The sequence below is a fragment of the Rattus norvegicus genome, chromosome 9, assembly GCF_021556685.1.
Source record: "Rattus norvegicus strain SHRSP/BbbUtx chromosome 9, alternate assembly SHRSP_T2T, whole genome shotgun sequence".
Lineage (NCBI taxonomy): Eukaryota > Metazoa > Chordata > Mammalia > Rodentia > Muridae > Rattus > Rattus norvegicus.
This window is the reverse complement of record NC_141542.1, coordinates 22005641-22024451: the sequence shown is the minus strand read 5'-3', so window position 1 is coordinate 22024451 and position 18811 is coordinate 22005641. Positions and strand designations below refer to the sequence as shown.

Below are 18811 nucleotides of genomic sequence, written 5' to 3'. Positions count from 1 at the left end.
AACCTGACTGAAGAGCAGAGGCTAGCCAGTGAGCCTGACTGAAGAGCAGAGGCTAGAAAGTGAGCCTGACTGAAGAGCAGTGATTTTAACTTTTATTTCTATGTTGTTCAGTTTTCCTAAAATTTCTACAAAAGTTTGCCTCCAAAAAGTTTGGTTTAAAAGGTTCTCCTTGCTCTCTTCTTCTTATCTCCTTTCATCTTGCTCTTATGACACAATAATTTCCTTACTCTCAATGCCTTACTCTCAACGCTAGGCCTTTACTTCTAAGTTCTTCTTGAGTTCTGTTCTGTTCTGTTCAATTCTGTCTAAAAAGCTTTCTCTCTCTTTGTCCTCAGCATTTGTATATCTTTCTGAACACAGCATCACATGGTGAAAAGTTCACCACAAGTTTGCACAGGAATTCAAATCATAAGTTGGATAATCAGTTTACGACAGTCAATGTTTACATGCATATCCATGAAGAGTAATCATCAGGATAAACCGTCACCATCTGTCACTGGCTCTACACATTCATGGAGAGTTAAAAGCTGTAATTTTTATGAGAAAAGAATAAGTGAAATTACCTATAGGCAAATCCAGTCAATTATGTATGTTCCGTCCTTGCACCTATAGTAAATCATTAGTTCTCTTTTTATGACCCTTAGTTAATTGGTTTATACCCTCTTAGGATGGGCTCTAATTTGTAGATACCTGCTTGGTATTGCAGAAGCAATTAACTCATGACACTTTAAGAAAGGCAGGGTTCTCAATGCAATTTTGATTACCAGAGAAAACATGATAGCAGTCCTATTATAAAAGCTTAAAATTACTAATCTAATTTTAGGAATTCTTATAGAACCATCATTAAGAATTAAGAAATCATCTATTTGTCTACAGATCATCACTCCAAGACAATAAATCTTCGTTGCACTGTTGTGATCTGCTCAAAAGAGTGGGGTAAAGAGCATGACAAATACAGAGGCAGATGCTTGCAGCCAACTATTTAGCTGAGATCAGGGTCCCCAATGGAGGAGTAAGAGAAAGGATTGAGGGAGCTGAAGGGGTTTACAGCCCCGTAAGAACAACAGTAAGAAACAACCAGAGCTCCCAGGGCCGAAACCACCATCCACAGAGTACACATGGACAGACCCATGGCTACAGCTGCATATGTAGAGGAAGATGGCCTTCTTGGGCACAAATGGGAGATGAAGCCCTTTGTCTTGTCAAGGCTTGATGCCCCAGCGTAGGGGAAACCAGAACAGGGAGGCAGGTAGGCCTGGGTGTTTGGTTGGATGTGGTAACACCCTCATAGTAGAAGGGGGAGCTGTGCTATAAGGGATTTTGTGGATGGGAAACCAGGAAAAGGGATAACATTTGGCATGTAACAAAAGCCCTCTCTGGGGATGGACAGTGGCTAAGCTGCTCTGAGCCCCTACTTCCCTGCTGCCTCCCTTTGATCGTGACTGTGGTGCATGGTGTCAGCCTGGGACACTCCATGGGCTGCTGCTGGCACTGATCCTGGCGTTCAGGGCCAAGAGCATGATGAGCAAGGAGCACATGGTTTGTCCCGATTCAGAGCTGGGCGAGTGGCCACCAGAGAACAAGCACAGCTCCCTGTACGATCATGAGGTCTTCCTGGGCAAGGAGGACTCCAAGACTTTGATAGCTAAGCCTGGACGAGAGCAGGAGAGGCTGGGGAAAATTGTTGATCCAATTGACAGTGATGGAGGCGGCCTTGTTACTACTGAAGACCTGAAAGTTTGGATCAAACAGGTACAGAAAATATCCATCAACCATAATGTGGCTAAACTCTGGAAGGATTATGATAGGGACATAGATGAAAATATCTCCTGGGAAGAATACAAGCAGGCCACCTATGGCTACTACCTGGGAAACCTTGCTGAATTCCAAGATAGCTCTGTTCTTCACAACTTTAAAAAGTTGCCTCCTCGAGATGAGAGGAGGTTTAAGGCCTTGACGGTGACCTGACAGCTACTCAGGATGGGTTCATTTCTTTTCTGCACTAAGAGGATTTAGAACATATGAAGGGGATTGTAGTTCTGGAACCCTGGAGGATATCGACAAGAACGGGAATGGTTTTGTGGACCAGGATGAGTACATTGTGGCCATCTTTTTCCCATGAGGACAATTGCCCTAAGACAGACTGGGTTTTGTCTGGGGAGCAGTTCAATGATTTCCCAGATCTGAACAAGGATGGGAAGCTGGACTAGAATGAGATTCACCACTGGATCCTCCCTCAGGACTATGACCATGCACAGGCTGAGGCCCGGCATCTGGTGTATGAGTCAGACAAAAACAAGCATGAGATGCTGTCTAAGGAGTAGATTGTAGACAACTGGAACATGTTTGTGGGAAGCCAAGCCACCAATTACGCGGAAGATCTTACCAAAAATCATGATGAACTTTGAAAGACAATCATCCTCATGTGGCCAACGGTCACAGGCTTCCTGCGGATGTTCTGGGTTATTGCTATATTTGTCAAGTATATAGCAGTTGTGTCCCTAAACAATGAGAAACCTTTCTAAAGCTCAAAAAAATCATACATTGCACCAAACAATAATAGTAGGAGATTTAAACACGCCACTTTCATCAATGGACAGATCAGGGAAACAGAAATTAAACAGAGACATAGAAAGACTACCAGAAGTTATGAAACAAATGGATTTAACATATATTTATAGAAAATTCCACCCTAAAACCAAAGGATATACCTTCTTCTCAGCATCCCATTGTACCTTCTCCAAAATTGACCATATAATCGGTCACAAAACAGGCCTCAACAGATACAGGAAGATAGAAATAATCCCATGCATCCTATCAAAAAACCACGGACTAAGGCTGCTGATCAATAACAAAAAAAAGTACAGAAAGTCCACATATACATGGAGGTTGAAGTCAATGACAACTTGGTCATTGGAGACATAAGAAAGAAATTAAAGACTTCTTAGAATTTAATGAAAATGAAGATACAACATACCCGAACTTATAGGACACAATAAAAGCAACGCTAAGAGGAAAACACACAGCTGAGTGCCTGCAAAAAGAAACAGGAGAGAGCATATTTCAGCAGCTTGACAGCACACCTATAAGCTCTAGAAAAAAAATTAAATAAACCCTAGAGGAGTAGAAGGCAGGAAATAATCAAACTCAGGGCTGAAATCAAACAAGAAGAAACAAAATCGAGTATCAAAAGAATCAGCAAACCCAGGAGCCGGTTCTTTGAAAAAATCAACAAGATAAATAAACACTTAGCCATACTAACCAGAGATCACGGAGAGTGTATACAAATTAATAAAATCAGAAATAAAAGGGAGACATAACAACAAAATCTGAAGAAATTAAAAAGATCATCAGATCCTACTACAAAAACATATATTCAACAAAACTGTAAAATGTGAAAGAAATGGACAATTTTCTATACAGATACCAGGTACCACAGTTAAATCAGGAACAAATGAACCGTCTAAACAACCCCATAACTCATAAAGAAATAGAAACTGTTATTAAACATCTCCCTTCCAAAAAGAGCCCAGGACCAGATGGATTTAGTGCAGAATTCTATCAGATCTTCATAGAAGACTTCATACCAATACTGCCCAAACTATTCCGCAAAATAGAAACAGACATAGCACTACCAAATTCCTTCCATGAAGCCACAATTACTCTTATACCTAAGCCACACAAAGATACAACAAAGATAGAGAAATTCAGACCAATTTCCTTTATTAATATTGATGCAAAAATGCTCAATAAAATTCTTGCAAACTGAATCCAAGAACACATCCAAACAATCATCCATCATGATCAAGTAGGCCTCATGGCAAGGATGCAGGGATGGTTTAATATACGGAAGTCCATCAACGAAATTCACCATATAAAAAAACTCAAAGAAAAAAAACCACATGATCATTTCATTAGATGCTGAGAAATCATTTGACAAAATTCAACACCCTCTCATTAATAAAGTCCTGGAAAGATCAGGAATTCAAGGCCTGAATCTAAATATAGGAAAATGCAAAATACATCAAACCCTAGGTAACATCAAATTAAACTGAGAAAATTGAAGGAATCCCACTAAAATCAAGACAAGGCTGCCCACTCTTTCCCTACTTTTTCAATATGGTACTGAAAGTCCTAGACATAGCAATCAAACAATGAAAGTAGGTCAAAGGGATAAAAATTAGAAGGGATGAAATCAAACACTAATATTTGAAGATGATATGATAGTCTACTTAAGCAACACCAAAATGCCACCAGAGAACTACTTAATCTGATCAACAACTTCAGCAAACTGTCCGAGTATAAAATTAACTCAAAAAATTCAGTAGCCTTCCTCCACTTAAAGGGTAAACAGGCTGAGAAAGAAATTAGGGAAATGACACCCTTCACAATAGTCCCAAATAACATAAAATAACATGCTGTTACTTGAACCAAGCAAGTAAAAAATCTGTATGACAAGAACTTCAAATCTCTGAAGAAATTGAAGAAGATCTTAGATGTCCAGATCTCCCATGCTCATAGATTGGCAGGATGAATATGGTAAAAAATGGCCATTTTGCAAAAAGCAATCTACAGATTCAATGCCATCACCAACAATATTCCTACTCAATTCTTTAAAAAGGTAAAAAGTGCAATTTGCCGACATTTGGTATAATATAAAACCCAGGATAGCAAAAACTATACTCAACAATAAAAGAACTTCTGGGGGAAATCACCATCTCTGACCTCAAGCAGTATTACAGAGCAATAGTTTGTATGGTATTGGCATACAGACAGTCAGATCAGGGGAACATAATTGAAGACACAGAAATCAACCCACACACCTATGGTCATTTGATCTTTGACAAAGGAGTTAAAGCATCCAATGGAAGAAACATAGCATTTTTAACAAATGGTGCTGGATCAACTGGAGGTCAGCATGTAGAAGCATGCAAGTTGACCCATTCTTATTACCCTGTACAAAGCTTAAATCCAAGTGGATCAAGGACCTCCACATCAAACCAGATACACTAAAAGTAATAGTTAAAAAGTAGGGAAGTGTCTCAAAGACATGAGCACTAAGGAAAATTTCCTGAACAGAATACCAATGGCTTATGCTTTAAGATCAAGAATCGACAAATGGCGGGACCTCATAAAACTGAAAAGCTTCTGTAAGGCAAAGGACAGTGTCATTAGGACAAAAAGGCAACCAACAGATTGGGAAAGAATCTTTACCAATCCTGCATCTGATAGAGGGCTAATATCCAAAGTATACACAAAACACAAGAAGTTAGATTGCAGAGAGCCAAACACCCCTGTTAATAAATGGGGTTCTGACTAAAGAAAACATTCTCTGCTGAGGAATATCAAATACGTGAAAAGCACCTAAAGAAATGCTCAACATCCTTAGTCATCACGGAAATGCAAATCAAAACAACCCTAAGAATCCACCTCACACCAGTCAGGATGGCTAAGATCAAAAACTCAGGTGACAACAGATGCTGGCGAGGATGTGGAGAAAGAGGAACACTCCTCCATTGTTGCTGGGATGGCAAACTGGTACAAGCACTCTGGAAATCAGTCTGAAGGTTCCTCTGAAAATTGAATATTCCACTACCTGAGGACCAAGCTATACCTTTCCTGGGCATATACCCAAAGGATACTCCAACATACAACAACACACATGCTCCACTAAGTTCATAGCAGCCTTATTCATAATAGCCAGAAGCTGGAATGAACTCAGATGCCCTTCAACAGAGGAATGGATTCGAAAAATGTGGTACATCTACACAATGGAGTACCACTAAGCTATCAAAAACAATGACTACGTTCAATGCATAGGCAAATGGAAAGAACTAGAAAATATCATCCACAGTGAGGTAATCCAATCACAGAAAAACACACTTGGTATGCTGTTGGGAGCGATGGCCTTGAAGCCCTCCATTATTGATGTTATTATTATGGTTAGCATTAAGTATGACTGGGTTCATGGAAAATCCCCAGCCAGCTGCAGAAGACTAATACAAATGTGGTGGTCAAGATGAATAATCATATGATAACGTGTGACATTAAGATACCCAATGTCATGACCTGTAACCTTTCTGAAAAACCAACATCCTGCTGACTAATAGATATGACAAACCTGTGACCTTTCTGACAACCTGTCAACATCAGCCGATTCCCTGACCACATGAATATTGTGTCCTTGGAGTGGGTAAATGTTTCTTACTTCCCCCCCTCTCTCTGTTACCCTTTTTATGGTACAAATTCAGCCTTGGGGAAAAATAAAATTGTCGCCTTGATCAGACTCTTGTCTTGGAGTCCTTCTTCACATCTCTTCTCCCTCATTCTATTCCAGATTCTCAGCACCCCTCACTGACAGTATGCATTCATGATAAGTGGATATTGACCAAAACCTAGAATTACCCAAGATGCAATCTACAGATCTCAGGAAACTCAAGAAGAAGGATAACCAAAGTGCAGATGCTCTCACTCCTTCTTAAAATGGGGAACAAAAATATCCATAGGAGGGGATATGGAGGCCAAATCTAAACAGAGACCGAAGGAACAGCCATTCAGAGCCTGCCCCACATGTGGCCAATATATATACATCCACCAAAACTAGGTAAGATTGATGAAGCTAAAAAGTGCTTACTGAAAGGGACCAGATATACATCTCCCCTGAGAGACACATCCAGAGCATGTCAAATAAAGAGGTTAGTGCTAGCAGTAAACTACTGAACTGAGAACAGGACGCCATTTATGGGAATTAGAGGAAGGATTCAAAGAGCTGAAGCGCTTGCAACCCCATAAGAACAGCAATGCCAACCAAATAAACCACTAGCTAAAGACTATACATGGACTGATCCAGGGGTCCAACTGCATATGTAGGAGAGAATAGCCTTGTTGGGGCACCTGTGGAAGTGGAAGCCCTTGTTCTTAACAAGGTTGGACCCTCAGTGCAGGGGATTGTCCGGGAAGGGGTTTCTAAGTGGCATGGATTGGGGGACCATACATATGGGAGAGGGCAAGGCAGGGGGGTTATGGACCAAAAGCTGGGAAACGGAATAACGTTTGAATAAAAAGTATACATCTATTAAAAAAACTAAAATTTTAAAAAATGATAATAATACTAAGAAATAATCAAAAAAAGAAAATGTGAATAAGAAAGAAATTTAGGATTTGGAAAAAGATGAATGCCAGGTATTTGAAAACTGTATGACCATGGTAAACACTTTAATATACGTGAGAAATTTTTTTACATGTTAATGAACTGCATTTTTTTTAAATAGTGAATGGAAATCCAGTCCCTTCCTGGCTGTGAGGCTAGGTATCCAGATGTAGTGGAATTCATTATTTGTTGGTCCTGAATCTTTGCGTCTGCTTCTAACTCAGCTTATGCCAAGGAAACTAGGCCAAGGTGATATCTAAGCCATTGACCAAACCATCTGGACTAACAATCACAGGTGAAATTCCACCTTGTAAATGGGACGAGAGGAATAAAAATATACATTTAAGGATTTAAAAAAAATGAAATGTACCCAAAAAACCCAATAAAAAATTTTAAAATAGGGGTTGGGGATTTAGCTCAGCCGTAGAGCGCAAGGCCCTGGGTTCGGTCCCCAGCTCTGGAAAAAAAAGAAAAAAAAAAAAAAAACAGGTAAAGGGGCAGACCTGGTTTACCACAGGGCAGGGATTTTAGCAAAGGGCTATGACAGAACAATGATCTTTCCTGGACTCTCATCTCTTCTTTTCTCTGTATACATCTGTGTCTCTCACTACATATACACCATACACAGGACAGTGTTAGAAATACACACCTTCTGTATAGAACTCAGGATCTCCAGGACATTTCTTTGGAACAGTGCATGACCATGCATCACTGTTTTTGCTGTGAGGATGAAGTTTACAGCAACATGATGGTACTTGCTCTGAGAAATGGAGGACATGAACCTCCTTCTGCCAGGCTCTTTCAAGCGCTTCTGCTTGAAAGCATGCTGGTGGCAAAAGAAGCTTCCAAACTAATTCTAGATTGTATTATTATCAAGACTGGTCTGCCCATTACTATGACTTCTCATATTCCAAAATGACAGTAGGATCTCTTTCTACAGGAAGGTCTCACAGAATGCAATGGTAGTTGTAGACTATTACAGAATTCCATTGTGTTACCTCACTGCTTTAAATCTTCTTAAAAAATAAACAAACCTATGATGAGGGAAAAAAAAGAAAAAGAAAAAAGAAGTTTAAAATAAAAATAACTTAGGAAATACAAAATACTGGGGTGCCATTCCACAATCGTGATGTGTTTCTTCTGTGATAGCTTACAGGTTAATTTACTTCTCTATGACTGTTTTCTTATTTGAAAGTAAGAAATGGCATCATCTGTGGAGTGTATACTGAGAACAAAAACTTTGGCTAACTTGAATAATCAATCCCTCCCGAGCACGTGCTTAACATTCTAAGCACAGGGAAATTTCCTGAGGGGATGAAAAAACAAAATCCAAACATACAACAGGAACAACAATGATTTAAAAACATTCTGCACGCTGGGTATGAAGGCATGTTGCAACTTTAATCAGCTTTGTAGGTATTTCTAATAAACACACAAAGAAAAAAAATCCCATCACAATCCTAGCGGTTGCATCCAACAAAGAGAGAGCTGTGAGGTAGTGCCTGCTACTTCTTTCCCCAGATACCCCTGGGCCTCAGGCCTGCACCCAGTGAGCTGAACCAAGAGCAGCCAGGTTGAAATTCCTGCTGCCATGGCAGGATTCTGCAGGAACATTTCCCTTTGACAACAAGGAACCTGTGTGGAGGAGACCTCTTGTTGAGTCCTCATGGACTCTGCATTTCCTATTCTACAGGGAGAAGCCCTGCCAGGTCTTTGGCAAGGCCAGCCAGTTTTTTGGGGAAGTCTCTGGTCCTGTGGCAGAGGGCGAGGAATGGCAGAAAGAATGGCAGCTCCACTGAGAGCAAAGGTTAACCCTTCTAGGCCTATGACCTCCTAATTAATTTATCTTTTCACCTGATTCCCTATTCACATTTTCTTACTATCATACAACTGTGATCTTGATGAGCAGCTGGTCTCTTGTTTTCTTAATCAGTTCTTTGTTGTCACAGACGTTTTTAACTTACTCCAGCCCATGAGACTTATTCATACCTTCTGTATGCAGTAGGACCCTTGGTGGGCTGGTCATCTCAAAAATAGAAGGTTCAGTAATCCAAAAGATTGGACTCCAGTTTACCTCAGGCCAGGAAAGAAGTCAGCCACCATTAGTAAAAGAGGAAGGGAAAAATTACATAGGAAAAACAAGTGCCTTAATTAGAAGAAAAGATCCTCAACTTCTAAGGGGTGCACATCTGCACCCCTCTCTTCTGAGCTTTGTAAAGTGATATTGTATAACTCTAGATGGTAGTAAAAGGCAGAGCTCTTCCCAGAAAGGTCAGACATGATTTTCACTCTTACATCTGTGAGGTGGAGTGGCATTATAGCACACATTCAGGTGGAATTATAACACCAAGGATAAGAAGACAGAATCCATATATCACAATGCCAAATGGACTCCCTCCTGAACTTATGGACCCATTAAAATTGAGGTTCAACCTGAACTGAGGCCATTCCACTCCCTTCCCATCCTCCTGATTCTTATGTTTGGTAGGAGTAAATGATCATGGTGCAGCCCCCAATATTCTCATGCCTAGACTTGCCTATTCAGGAAGAATGATATTGGAGAAGTGATGGCTATATAGTTACAATGTAGTAACACAAGCTCCAAGTTGACATTTGCTCACTGACGTCCAATTTAATTTTCTTGTTATGTTTGAGAAAGGGAGGATGCCCTACTTAATATATAAAAGGGAAAGAAATTTATTATTTTATATATGCCCTGTAGTTGGTCCCTATGTTCCCAAGAAAAAGGAGTTTTTATTGCAAAAAAATAGGATTATAGACCATTGATTTTGTGAAATACATGGATATGTAATTGGAAACAATGTCAGCTGTCAAGGACTGCACACTAATCAACTATTTCTCGGTTTTATACACTCAGAGGTATAGAAGAAACATATTGGCCTCCACAAAAAGGGAAAAGCTTAAGAATCGAAATGTATGTCACATGCATTGTCTCGGGTAGTAGATTTACTTTTAAGAAAAAACTGCCCCCTCCTTGGCCCCTAGAGATTTGGGTGCTAAGAAAAATCTGTTCTCCAAATCAGGGTTGTAAGCAACCCTCCCCAGCAAAAGCATTGTTGCCTTCTAATGAAGCAGAGAGACATATCTAGCTTTGAAATAGAGGTTGCCAAATGGTATTCCCAGTGACACATGGGAGACAGGAGGAAAGGTTCCCCACAGAAATTCATCAGTGTGGGGAAAGCTGGTTAGTAGGTAGGCCATAGAATTTTCCAATGACATCATCAGTAAGATGTTCACTGGACAGTCTATTGTATCTAAGAGATCCCTAGAATCTTTTGTGATGTCACCAGTGTTGTGGTGACACCAACTGCCTTTGGGATATTACTTCAGTTCCCTTTGGGTTCACAAGCAGGCATGTTTCGCCAGCTGCTCAGGCTATTTCGGAAGGAAAGTGTTGATCAAGGAGAGACCGCACCAGGTCAGAGGGAAGCTGACCCCGTCTCTAGTGAAACAAGAAGGAGGAAATCATTCTGGGGAAGGCTTGGTGAGTCGTGGGCAGAGTTGGGGAACATCCTCAAGGAGGTAGGTTTGAGATGTGCCTTCTAAGACTAGGCCTTACAAACAGGAGCCTTGGGATTTTCAAAGGCAAACCAAGAGTCAGGAGTTCCTGATCTTTAATTTGAGAGAAAGCCATAAAGTTGTAAGACTTCAGTGTCTTTTCTTGAAGCTTTTTAACTGTGAGTGTCAATGATTGGCAGGAGTAGGCACTGTGAGATTAACAATGTGACCATCCATGGTTGGGAGTTGAAGCACTTTATCCTCTAGATTACTGTATGTTACAGAAGTCTCTGATGGCGAGAACAAGGAAGGATGCACCCCTAGTCATGAATTGAGTTCTCAGACACTTTGGGCTGGACCACACTTGGTTAGAGCTTGATGGTGCTAAGCATTATGAAGTCATTATGAACTCCAGGATTATCTGCACCACATCTGATATGAGATAACAATGTCGCAGATGTTTATGTCTCAGTCAGATTATAACTTTCAGTGCCGGGAGTTGTGTAATAGTGAGTGTGGCACGTGTATGGCATTAGAGGTTGGGAAGAGGGACATAGCTTAAGAATCAACCTTTAAGAAAGCTTTTCTGCTCTTTCAGGGATTCACCCAGTCTCTACCATTTCCCCTTCCTCAACCTCCTTTTCGGATTCAGAATGATCTATTCTGCCCATGGTCCATCAAATATGCAAATTCACTTGGGTTTATCTGTCTACAGGTTTTGGTAGGAAGGCATCATCCCAAAATGTCATCAGTAAGCAAGAGGAGTGTCTAAAGGAACTGGAGGAACTCAAATTTGAAATCCAGAAGTGTCAATTCGAGAGGGATGAACTTTATCAAATCCTGGATCTTTATATCTATGATGAGTGGGACCACAGGTAGTCATTATGCCCAGTAACCTGTTCACTGTCTTGCGCTTTCTCTCTGCTACCTCAAGATTTACTCATAGCACGAGAAAGTTTCACCTCTCATTCTGGATTTTAAGGAGCTTTGGCAGGCATTTGCTTGTGAGATAAGCTAGGTGCTGTGTGTTTAGGGTCAACCTCTTTTGTACTTGACCCTGAGCCTCTTGGATTAGCATTGGTTCTGTCAACAGCTAGAAGGACCTTTTCACACTTGCTGCAACTGTGTGTGTGAATGAAATGCCTGCACGTCATCACTCTTTCCTCTGAATTTGTTCATTATACACTGATTCTATGGCACCTCCATGCATGTAGTTGGCATTCTAAATGTGTTTGGATATGGGTTGCTATGTGTGTATGTGGAAGTATATGTGGTGTTTTACTCAGGATCAGGACGTCTGGGACCTTTGATGGGGTCTGAGGATTTGTTTGATCAACACTTTGCAGGTCATGATCGTGATGAGTACGTGGAGGCCCACAGTGATCAAAAGAGCACTTTGCTCCTTCTGTATACCTTGGTGGCACCCAGGACTCTCCCGAGGGGAGGAGGTGCTATAAATCCTCTTCCCGGTCAAACTTAATTATGCCCTCTGGGAATTCATGTAACGATAGAAACCAAGGATTGAGTATACCTGCTTTCAAAACAAGAGAAATGTCATCACAGCTTTCTCTTGGGCCCAAAGCTGTGGCACAGACTGGAGGAATCTTCTTCCTGAACTAGTCAATTCCATCATGCTCACCTGGCCAGCTCGTGAAGGTCAGGTCCCTCCAACTGGTACCGTGGCTCTGTTGTCCTGTGCCCGGGATAATAAACTTAACCAGTACAAATACTTTGAAGGAGCAAGTATGTGGTACATACTGAGTTTAAGTAATCGAGAGAACAGTCTGATTTCACCTAATTTGTTTCACCTGCTTTGATCTTTAGTTTTTTTATTTTTTTAACTATCCAGGGATTGTTTATTGTGACTTAGAAATGGTCACTGTGGTCTTGACAGTTGTTATTCCCAAACAGGCAGCTCTCAGGCTCTGCCCCCTCCTATATAGTGAGTCTTTGCAGAACCATATCTCTCAGGATTCCAAGGAGTCCTTATTTCAAAACAAATGTTTGCTTATTTACACAGAAATATTTTCTGTGGATTGAGTCTCACTGTTGGGTTTTGGTCTGGTTTTTGAGTTTGCCATTTTCTTCCCTTCCACCATTCCTTGAATTTTAAATTTTTTATTATATATTTTTGTTTACATTTCACCTAATTCTGAAATCGTGAGTTCAAAACATTATTTGTTCCTTTGGCCATGACCTAACCCAGGCTGCATGTCGAATTGCCAGTCCTTCAATCTGAACATGAGATGAGAATGATGGCTATGCAAATGATGACCAACTCAATAAGTGATGCCATGGAGAGGTACAAGGAGCTCATACAAGTGAACAGTTCCTACCGGTGAGTCGCAGACAGAGATGAGAACCCAGCACTAGGCAGGGAATGCTTCTGTCCTGTATGACTTTGAACCAAAGTCAGGGCTCTGGTTCTGTAGTGTCTGACTCTTAACAAGAAGCCTGCCTCCTGGCAAGGGTCTCGGATTTGTAGCTCTTGGACTCAGTTGTCCTACATGAGAAGGGTGTAGAAGACCCTCCAATTGTTATTTTCCCCGTTAAAGTTCCTCTAGATAGAAAAGGTTTGCACCATGATGGGAATATCAATCAACTCTGAATCTCTAGGACTCTGACAGGAGATTTAAAGATCTGTGATCCATGAGAAACACATGGAAAGAATCTATAGCTATTGGGTCTTCAACTCCCCCTCAGACGGGCTTTCCCCACAACGTGAAGATGGTTTCACCATACCATGGACATACGAGCTCGCTTATGGACCATCTCTTCTACCTTGATTTATATAAACCGTCTTAGTGTCAGGATTTTCAGAAGTACTTTGATTCATGTTTAATGTGTGCTCTGGATTTGACCTCCTCTAATTGGTGCTAACTTGTATAGTGTGGCTCTATTCTGGGGATTTCTGAGGATGAGGACCCTTGAAGGGATGATTGGACTTGCAGGAGTGACAGGCAAATAGAAGCTAGCTGGGATTACCATTTTTTGTTTGTGGTTCAGCATCAGGCAATACCACCTCCTGCGTGAACAAGCTCAATTGAAGAACAATATACAGATTTTGCTGAATGAGAAGAGAGAACTGCTGGTGGAGCAGACTGCACTGCCAGCATCCTCTGTGGAGGCAAAGAGGCTCTGTGAAGAGGCCGGAATGAACATCTGTGACCCCAGAGCCAAGCCACAGCAGGTAGGGTTAGGGCTCAGGGTCGGGTTGTCCTCAGGTCTTACCATAACCATAGACAAACCAATGTAACTGTCTATTGACTGATCCATGTCCTGACCTAGGTCTCATCCAAGTGTTCATTCATGTGATGGTTTACAAAGCTTTCTGTGGAGATAGCCCCTTTTCAAGAAACTGCATGTTTGGAAAGCAAATGCTCCTGCTCTTCGAGAATCTGCACTTCATTAAGGGAAATAGGTTGATCACACAGCAGAGAACTACATGTCATTATGTATGGAGGGTGTTATGTGGGAGCCCCTCTTTAGACTAGAGCAGGGCTTTGAGGGATGAAGCAAAAGCCCAGAGCCCATTTTCTTTACAGGGATCGTGTAAGACTCAGGAAGTAAGTAGTTTTCAAGGAGGAGAGCCTGGTGGAAATGCCAAAGAAATGGTTCTCATTGTCATTTGTGGTGGCTTTTGTTCTTCCTCCCCTCATGTCCCTGTATATGAAGATGGTGACTTCATGCTTCTTAGATCTTGGGTAACTACAGAGCCTGTGTATCAGCATGTCAGTCCTGTCTTATTTGAGTGCTCCTGGAGAGTTCATAACTGGGCCTTACAACCTGAAGCTGGTTAGAAGAGCAAGGATGTGGAAAAGGTTTCTCAAAGGCTGAGGGCTGGCATGAGAGATTTGAGACTTCAAGAACAAAGTTATCCATATGTACCCCCAATTCTCACCAAGAAAGGTGCATTGCTGTGCTGACCTGCATCTTAGGGAGCATGCGGGGAGGCCAGTTCATGACATGCAGTTTTGTCCAGTCATTATCTAACTTAGTCCTTTAAGCCTAGGTCTCTCAACAAACATGAAGCTTCCTGTTTTGTGCTGGCCAGCAGTCTTTGCATCATTCGTCCAGTTCCAAGATGAGCCCCCTCTCTTATTTGTCTCAACACATTCTTAAACCATTCACCTATTTTAAAAATAAGGATTAGATTTCTTCACTTTACCTGAACAGAGTTATCCCCCGGGAAGGTTCTGGATTGTCTTATTGGCTTCCCCATGATATTGCATGGAATCCTAGAGTGCAACCCTCTGCTGACATTGCTTTGCTGACTATATCATGGGCACTGCATTCTTTCAGGATAGATTCCCTCTCAATATTGTACACAGTGCTGCATTTCAGAAAATTCACTGTATGTTATTTATTTAGCCTTTTTCTGACTGACATTGAGGTTGTTTTAATATTACAGGAACTCTAATGTGGTCAAATGTTCCTGGTAACTGACCGTGAGTCACTGTCTTCTCTGATGCTTCCAAAGTCTTCTATGAAGGAAACAGGGTAGCTTTAGTGAGGGGCCTATGATGAGTCAGCATAGAGCTTGATGGAGTCTTTTCCTAGAAATCTCTCTCTCGGGGATTTGATGTTGTGTTGTTTAGGCTATCTGTGCAGAACATGTAACTTACTTGTCGCACCAGCAAGTATCTGCATAGAAAGGTTTCCTGAAGTGGAAATGAGTACAGGCCAGGGCAGCACATCTTGCTTGTGTCTAAGAGACTTGTACACAGCATTGTTCCCACTAATTCCTCACTCAACAGGAAATGTGCTGCATAAGAGCAAAGTTTTCATTTGTGCATGCAAGTGTGTATCTCTGTGTCTGTGTTTGTGTGTGTGTTTGTGTGTGTGTGTGTGTGTGTGTGGTGTGTGTGTGGGTATATATGTGTGTGTGTGTGTGTGTGTGTGTGTGTTTGCAGTAGTGAACGTGTGTTTCCCTCTATTTCCAAGTTTCATGAGAAAAGTACTCTAAGCGTTCACTTTACATCCATGGAACATGAAATAGAGCTGCCCAGTCATTTGGCATCTCCATCTAGCTCTGTACAGCAAAAGGACACTTAAATTACTAATTTATTCTATTTCCAAAAATTTCAGAACAGAATTATCTTGTGAAGTCTGGGGGAGGAGTGGAAATATGTTCAAGTGAGTCGTGTTTAACAGGGGTAACAAATGGTACAGGCCTAGAGCTTGCAGGTCCCTTTTTGTTATGGTGTAGAAGCAGGACAATACAATCCTTTAGAAATGCAACCCCCAAAAAGAGGACACAAAAACACCTGTAAAGTTAGATTTTCAAGTGATTAGGGGCAAAACTACTGATCTGCATTGAAATCCTTTGGAGCACATCAAAGGAATGGAGTACTGGGAGGTAAAGGCAAGGCTTCTCTATAAAATCCATGAGTTTATGTTGCTTCTCTGTTCTTTGTGAATTGTGAAAGCCCACTGGAAGGTTATGTCACTCACTGTGTCTTCTCCAAGGTTGCTTTCCACATTGCCTGCTACCATTTCTTTCGAGCTACCTTGGCACACTACAACTTCCCCTGGGAGTTTGGCTTGGATTTTATTCATTGAGAATTTGAGTTGCTTGGAATTGTATCGTCATCCAGAAACAGTCCCATAGCTATGCTGTGGTGCAAGAACAGGGCAGTTTCAGGAACCCCTTCAGGTGCACAGATAATCCAAAGCGCTCCTCTATGTTATCTGTGTAGCATTCTGCAAGTGCTGTCGATCAACATCATTTTCTCTCAGTTAATTTCAGCCTCAATGGGTTAGGAGAAATGATGAGCTTCAAATGGGTCTGACAGTGTAAGAACAGGTAGCCCTATGAGAAGCCATGTTCAGAAAGTGGAACAGAAGTTTTAGTTAACCCAGTGATTCCACAACAAGGAGTAGGTATTGCCATTGCAACTAGGGAGCATCAATGTTGTAGTGGTCCCAGAGTAACCTTGAAGGAGAATCTATCCAGACGTCCATCAGCCAAGGAGTAAAAGTGTACCATACGATGGAGCCCTTCCATAGATTCTGATTCAGTGTGAGATAATCCATGCAAGCTTTTACTTACTTATTCAAATTATCTGTGGAACAATCACATTACGGGGAGAAAATTTGTTGATTTGGATCCTGGTTATGGAGATTTCCTATGATTCTAGCTTTGGGCATGAAGTCACTCAGGCTATGGTAAAGACAGCTCCGATTAGAAGAAGTTGCACTCTTTGGGGAAAGTCTGAAAGAGTGAACAAGAACAAGAGTCTAGTCCACCACCAACATATGATCCTTTGCTGAGCAACAAGACAGCTCTACACGGCCTTTGGAACTTGCTAAGCCAGATTGTTAATGGGGAAAGAACCCTGAGTCTATGACGGTTTATGGGAGGACAGCACATCACTGACTGAGCTGTCTATAGGTCTGGCCACTATGTACATATCCCACTCAACATTTGTTTTTATGCCTCCAGCGAATCCTGGGGAATCTTTACATTAAGCATTAATGTTCAGGTAGGAACATAGGCTGGAAGAAGCCATTTGAATATCCTTTCCCTATATAAATACCCTTTTTGGGTGGATGACCACCCCACCTGGATTTCAGCCTCAGGCAGCTAAGGAGCTACTCAGAGTATTGTTCTGGTACAGTTCATGTGAATTTTGCCCATGAAACAATATATATGATCCTCTGCATTTCTTGCTATGTTCTACTCCTTTCTTCCTGTGATCTCTCCGGAAAGATCTGAGGACATTTTCTCTTCTGTCCTCTAACAAATTGCCTTACACTAGCCATAGACTTGCAGGGGTGCTGTTCTGTTTCTACATGACAATCACCTCTAATGTCCACGTGTACGCTGGGAAGATTTGCATGGAGCACATTCTCAGTGATTACAGGATCTGTGCGGTGAGCATGAATTTGAAGTGAGATGGCTTCTCTGTGTATTTGCAGATACAGTGGTTACAAATGGAAACTAGACGGGTTCCTTCAGTGCTAACATAATCAGAAATTTCACCTCAATTCTGGGCATGTTCTCCAGAAGGAATCCACATGGTATTCTAGTTTGCTCATACCTCTCTTGAACTCAGATTCAGACATAGCTACAATGTTATTATTCAATGTCATATACCTGGACCAGTGGGGAAAAATGCTCATTTTTCTCTTAATCCCAGCACAGTGCATAGTCCACAGTTCAAATTCTAGCAGTGTTAAAAGCTGAGATATAAATCCAAGCGCAGGTACTCTATGTCACTTGGGGATGCAGGGACTGACCTCAGCTGACAGGTCATGCTGGATTGTCCAACTGAATAGAGCTGATGTAAGAGGGAGAGCTGAATTGACAACCACTCAATAAATCTTTATTCCCTTGCTCTGCTAGGTCTGAAATTCTCCAGCAGAAACTCGAACATGACACGGACCAGGACAAGATCTCCCTTGGAGAGAAGAGCTACAGGAGGAGAACTAAGTGTGCACAGCAAATACACCACTATTGCGTCTCATCTGTAGTGTCCATAGCAATTGTGGACTGCATTTTCCTCCTTTGGTTTAACTTCTTTGGATTGAATAGGCTGTACTTTCACCTCAGCCTCTCCAACAAGTGTGTACTTTTTGAGGGACTCAGAGAAGTGCTGATGCACATCAATCAAGAACTGCAGGTCATCCAGAAAGACTGTGCATGGGTAAATTTGTACTTGTCCTGATGGGTCATCCAGAAGAGTTTCATGGAGATCAGTTCACAACATTGGAAAGACTTTGTGACAAAGTCTGTAATATCATTTATACTCAGTATTGGTAGGCTTTTTCCTTAATACCCCCACTCCAACAAAACAGACCTACTTCCACTCCTCTCGAAAAGATTGTTACCATCACTAACTGCTTGTCTACTATGTCTCCAAGGCAAGCCACAGGCTATAAGTCTATTCTGCAAAAGGAGCAGCAAAAGAATACTTAGCGCAATTCTTCTATTTAAAGTTTGGTTAATTTTTAATTGTTTTGGTTATTTGGTTTTCCTTCTATTCATTTGAAGATTTATTATTTATCTGTTGTTGTTTTGTTCATTTGCTTTTCTATTTTGATAAGGATATAGACTGTATATATTGACTACCTGCATCTGGTTACTATCAAGTAAATTGGATGTATTCCGGTCAATAAAGTAGTAATCTCAAACTCTTC

At 41.3% G+C, this 18811-nt stretch overlaps 1 protein-coding gene across 1 annotated transcript in view; it reads left to right on the top strand.

The window, feature by feature from the left end:
• The window catches only part of LOC148003488 (uncharacterized), a 28080-nt gene extending 9269 nt beyond the window's left edge, over positions 1-18811 (top strand). The window contains exons 3-6 of the mRNA XM_087567915.1: positions 11385-11544; positions 12876-13007; positions 13676-13859; positions 18018-18811. Of these exons, the coding sequence (XP_087424041.1) occupies positions 11385-11544; positions 12876-13007; positions 13676-13859; positions 18018-18023 (482 nt within the window). The 3' untranslated portion in view covers positions 18024-18811. The remainder of the gene's footprint in view (positions 1-11384; positions 11545-12875; positions 13008-13675; positions 13860-18017) is intronic.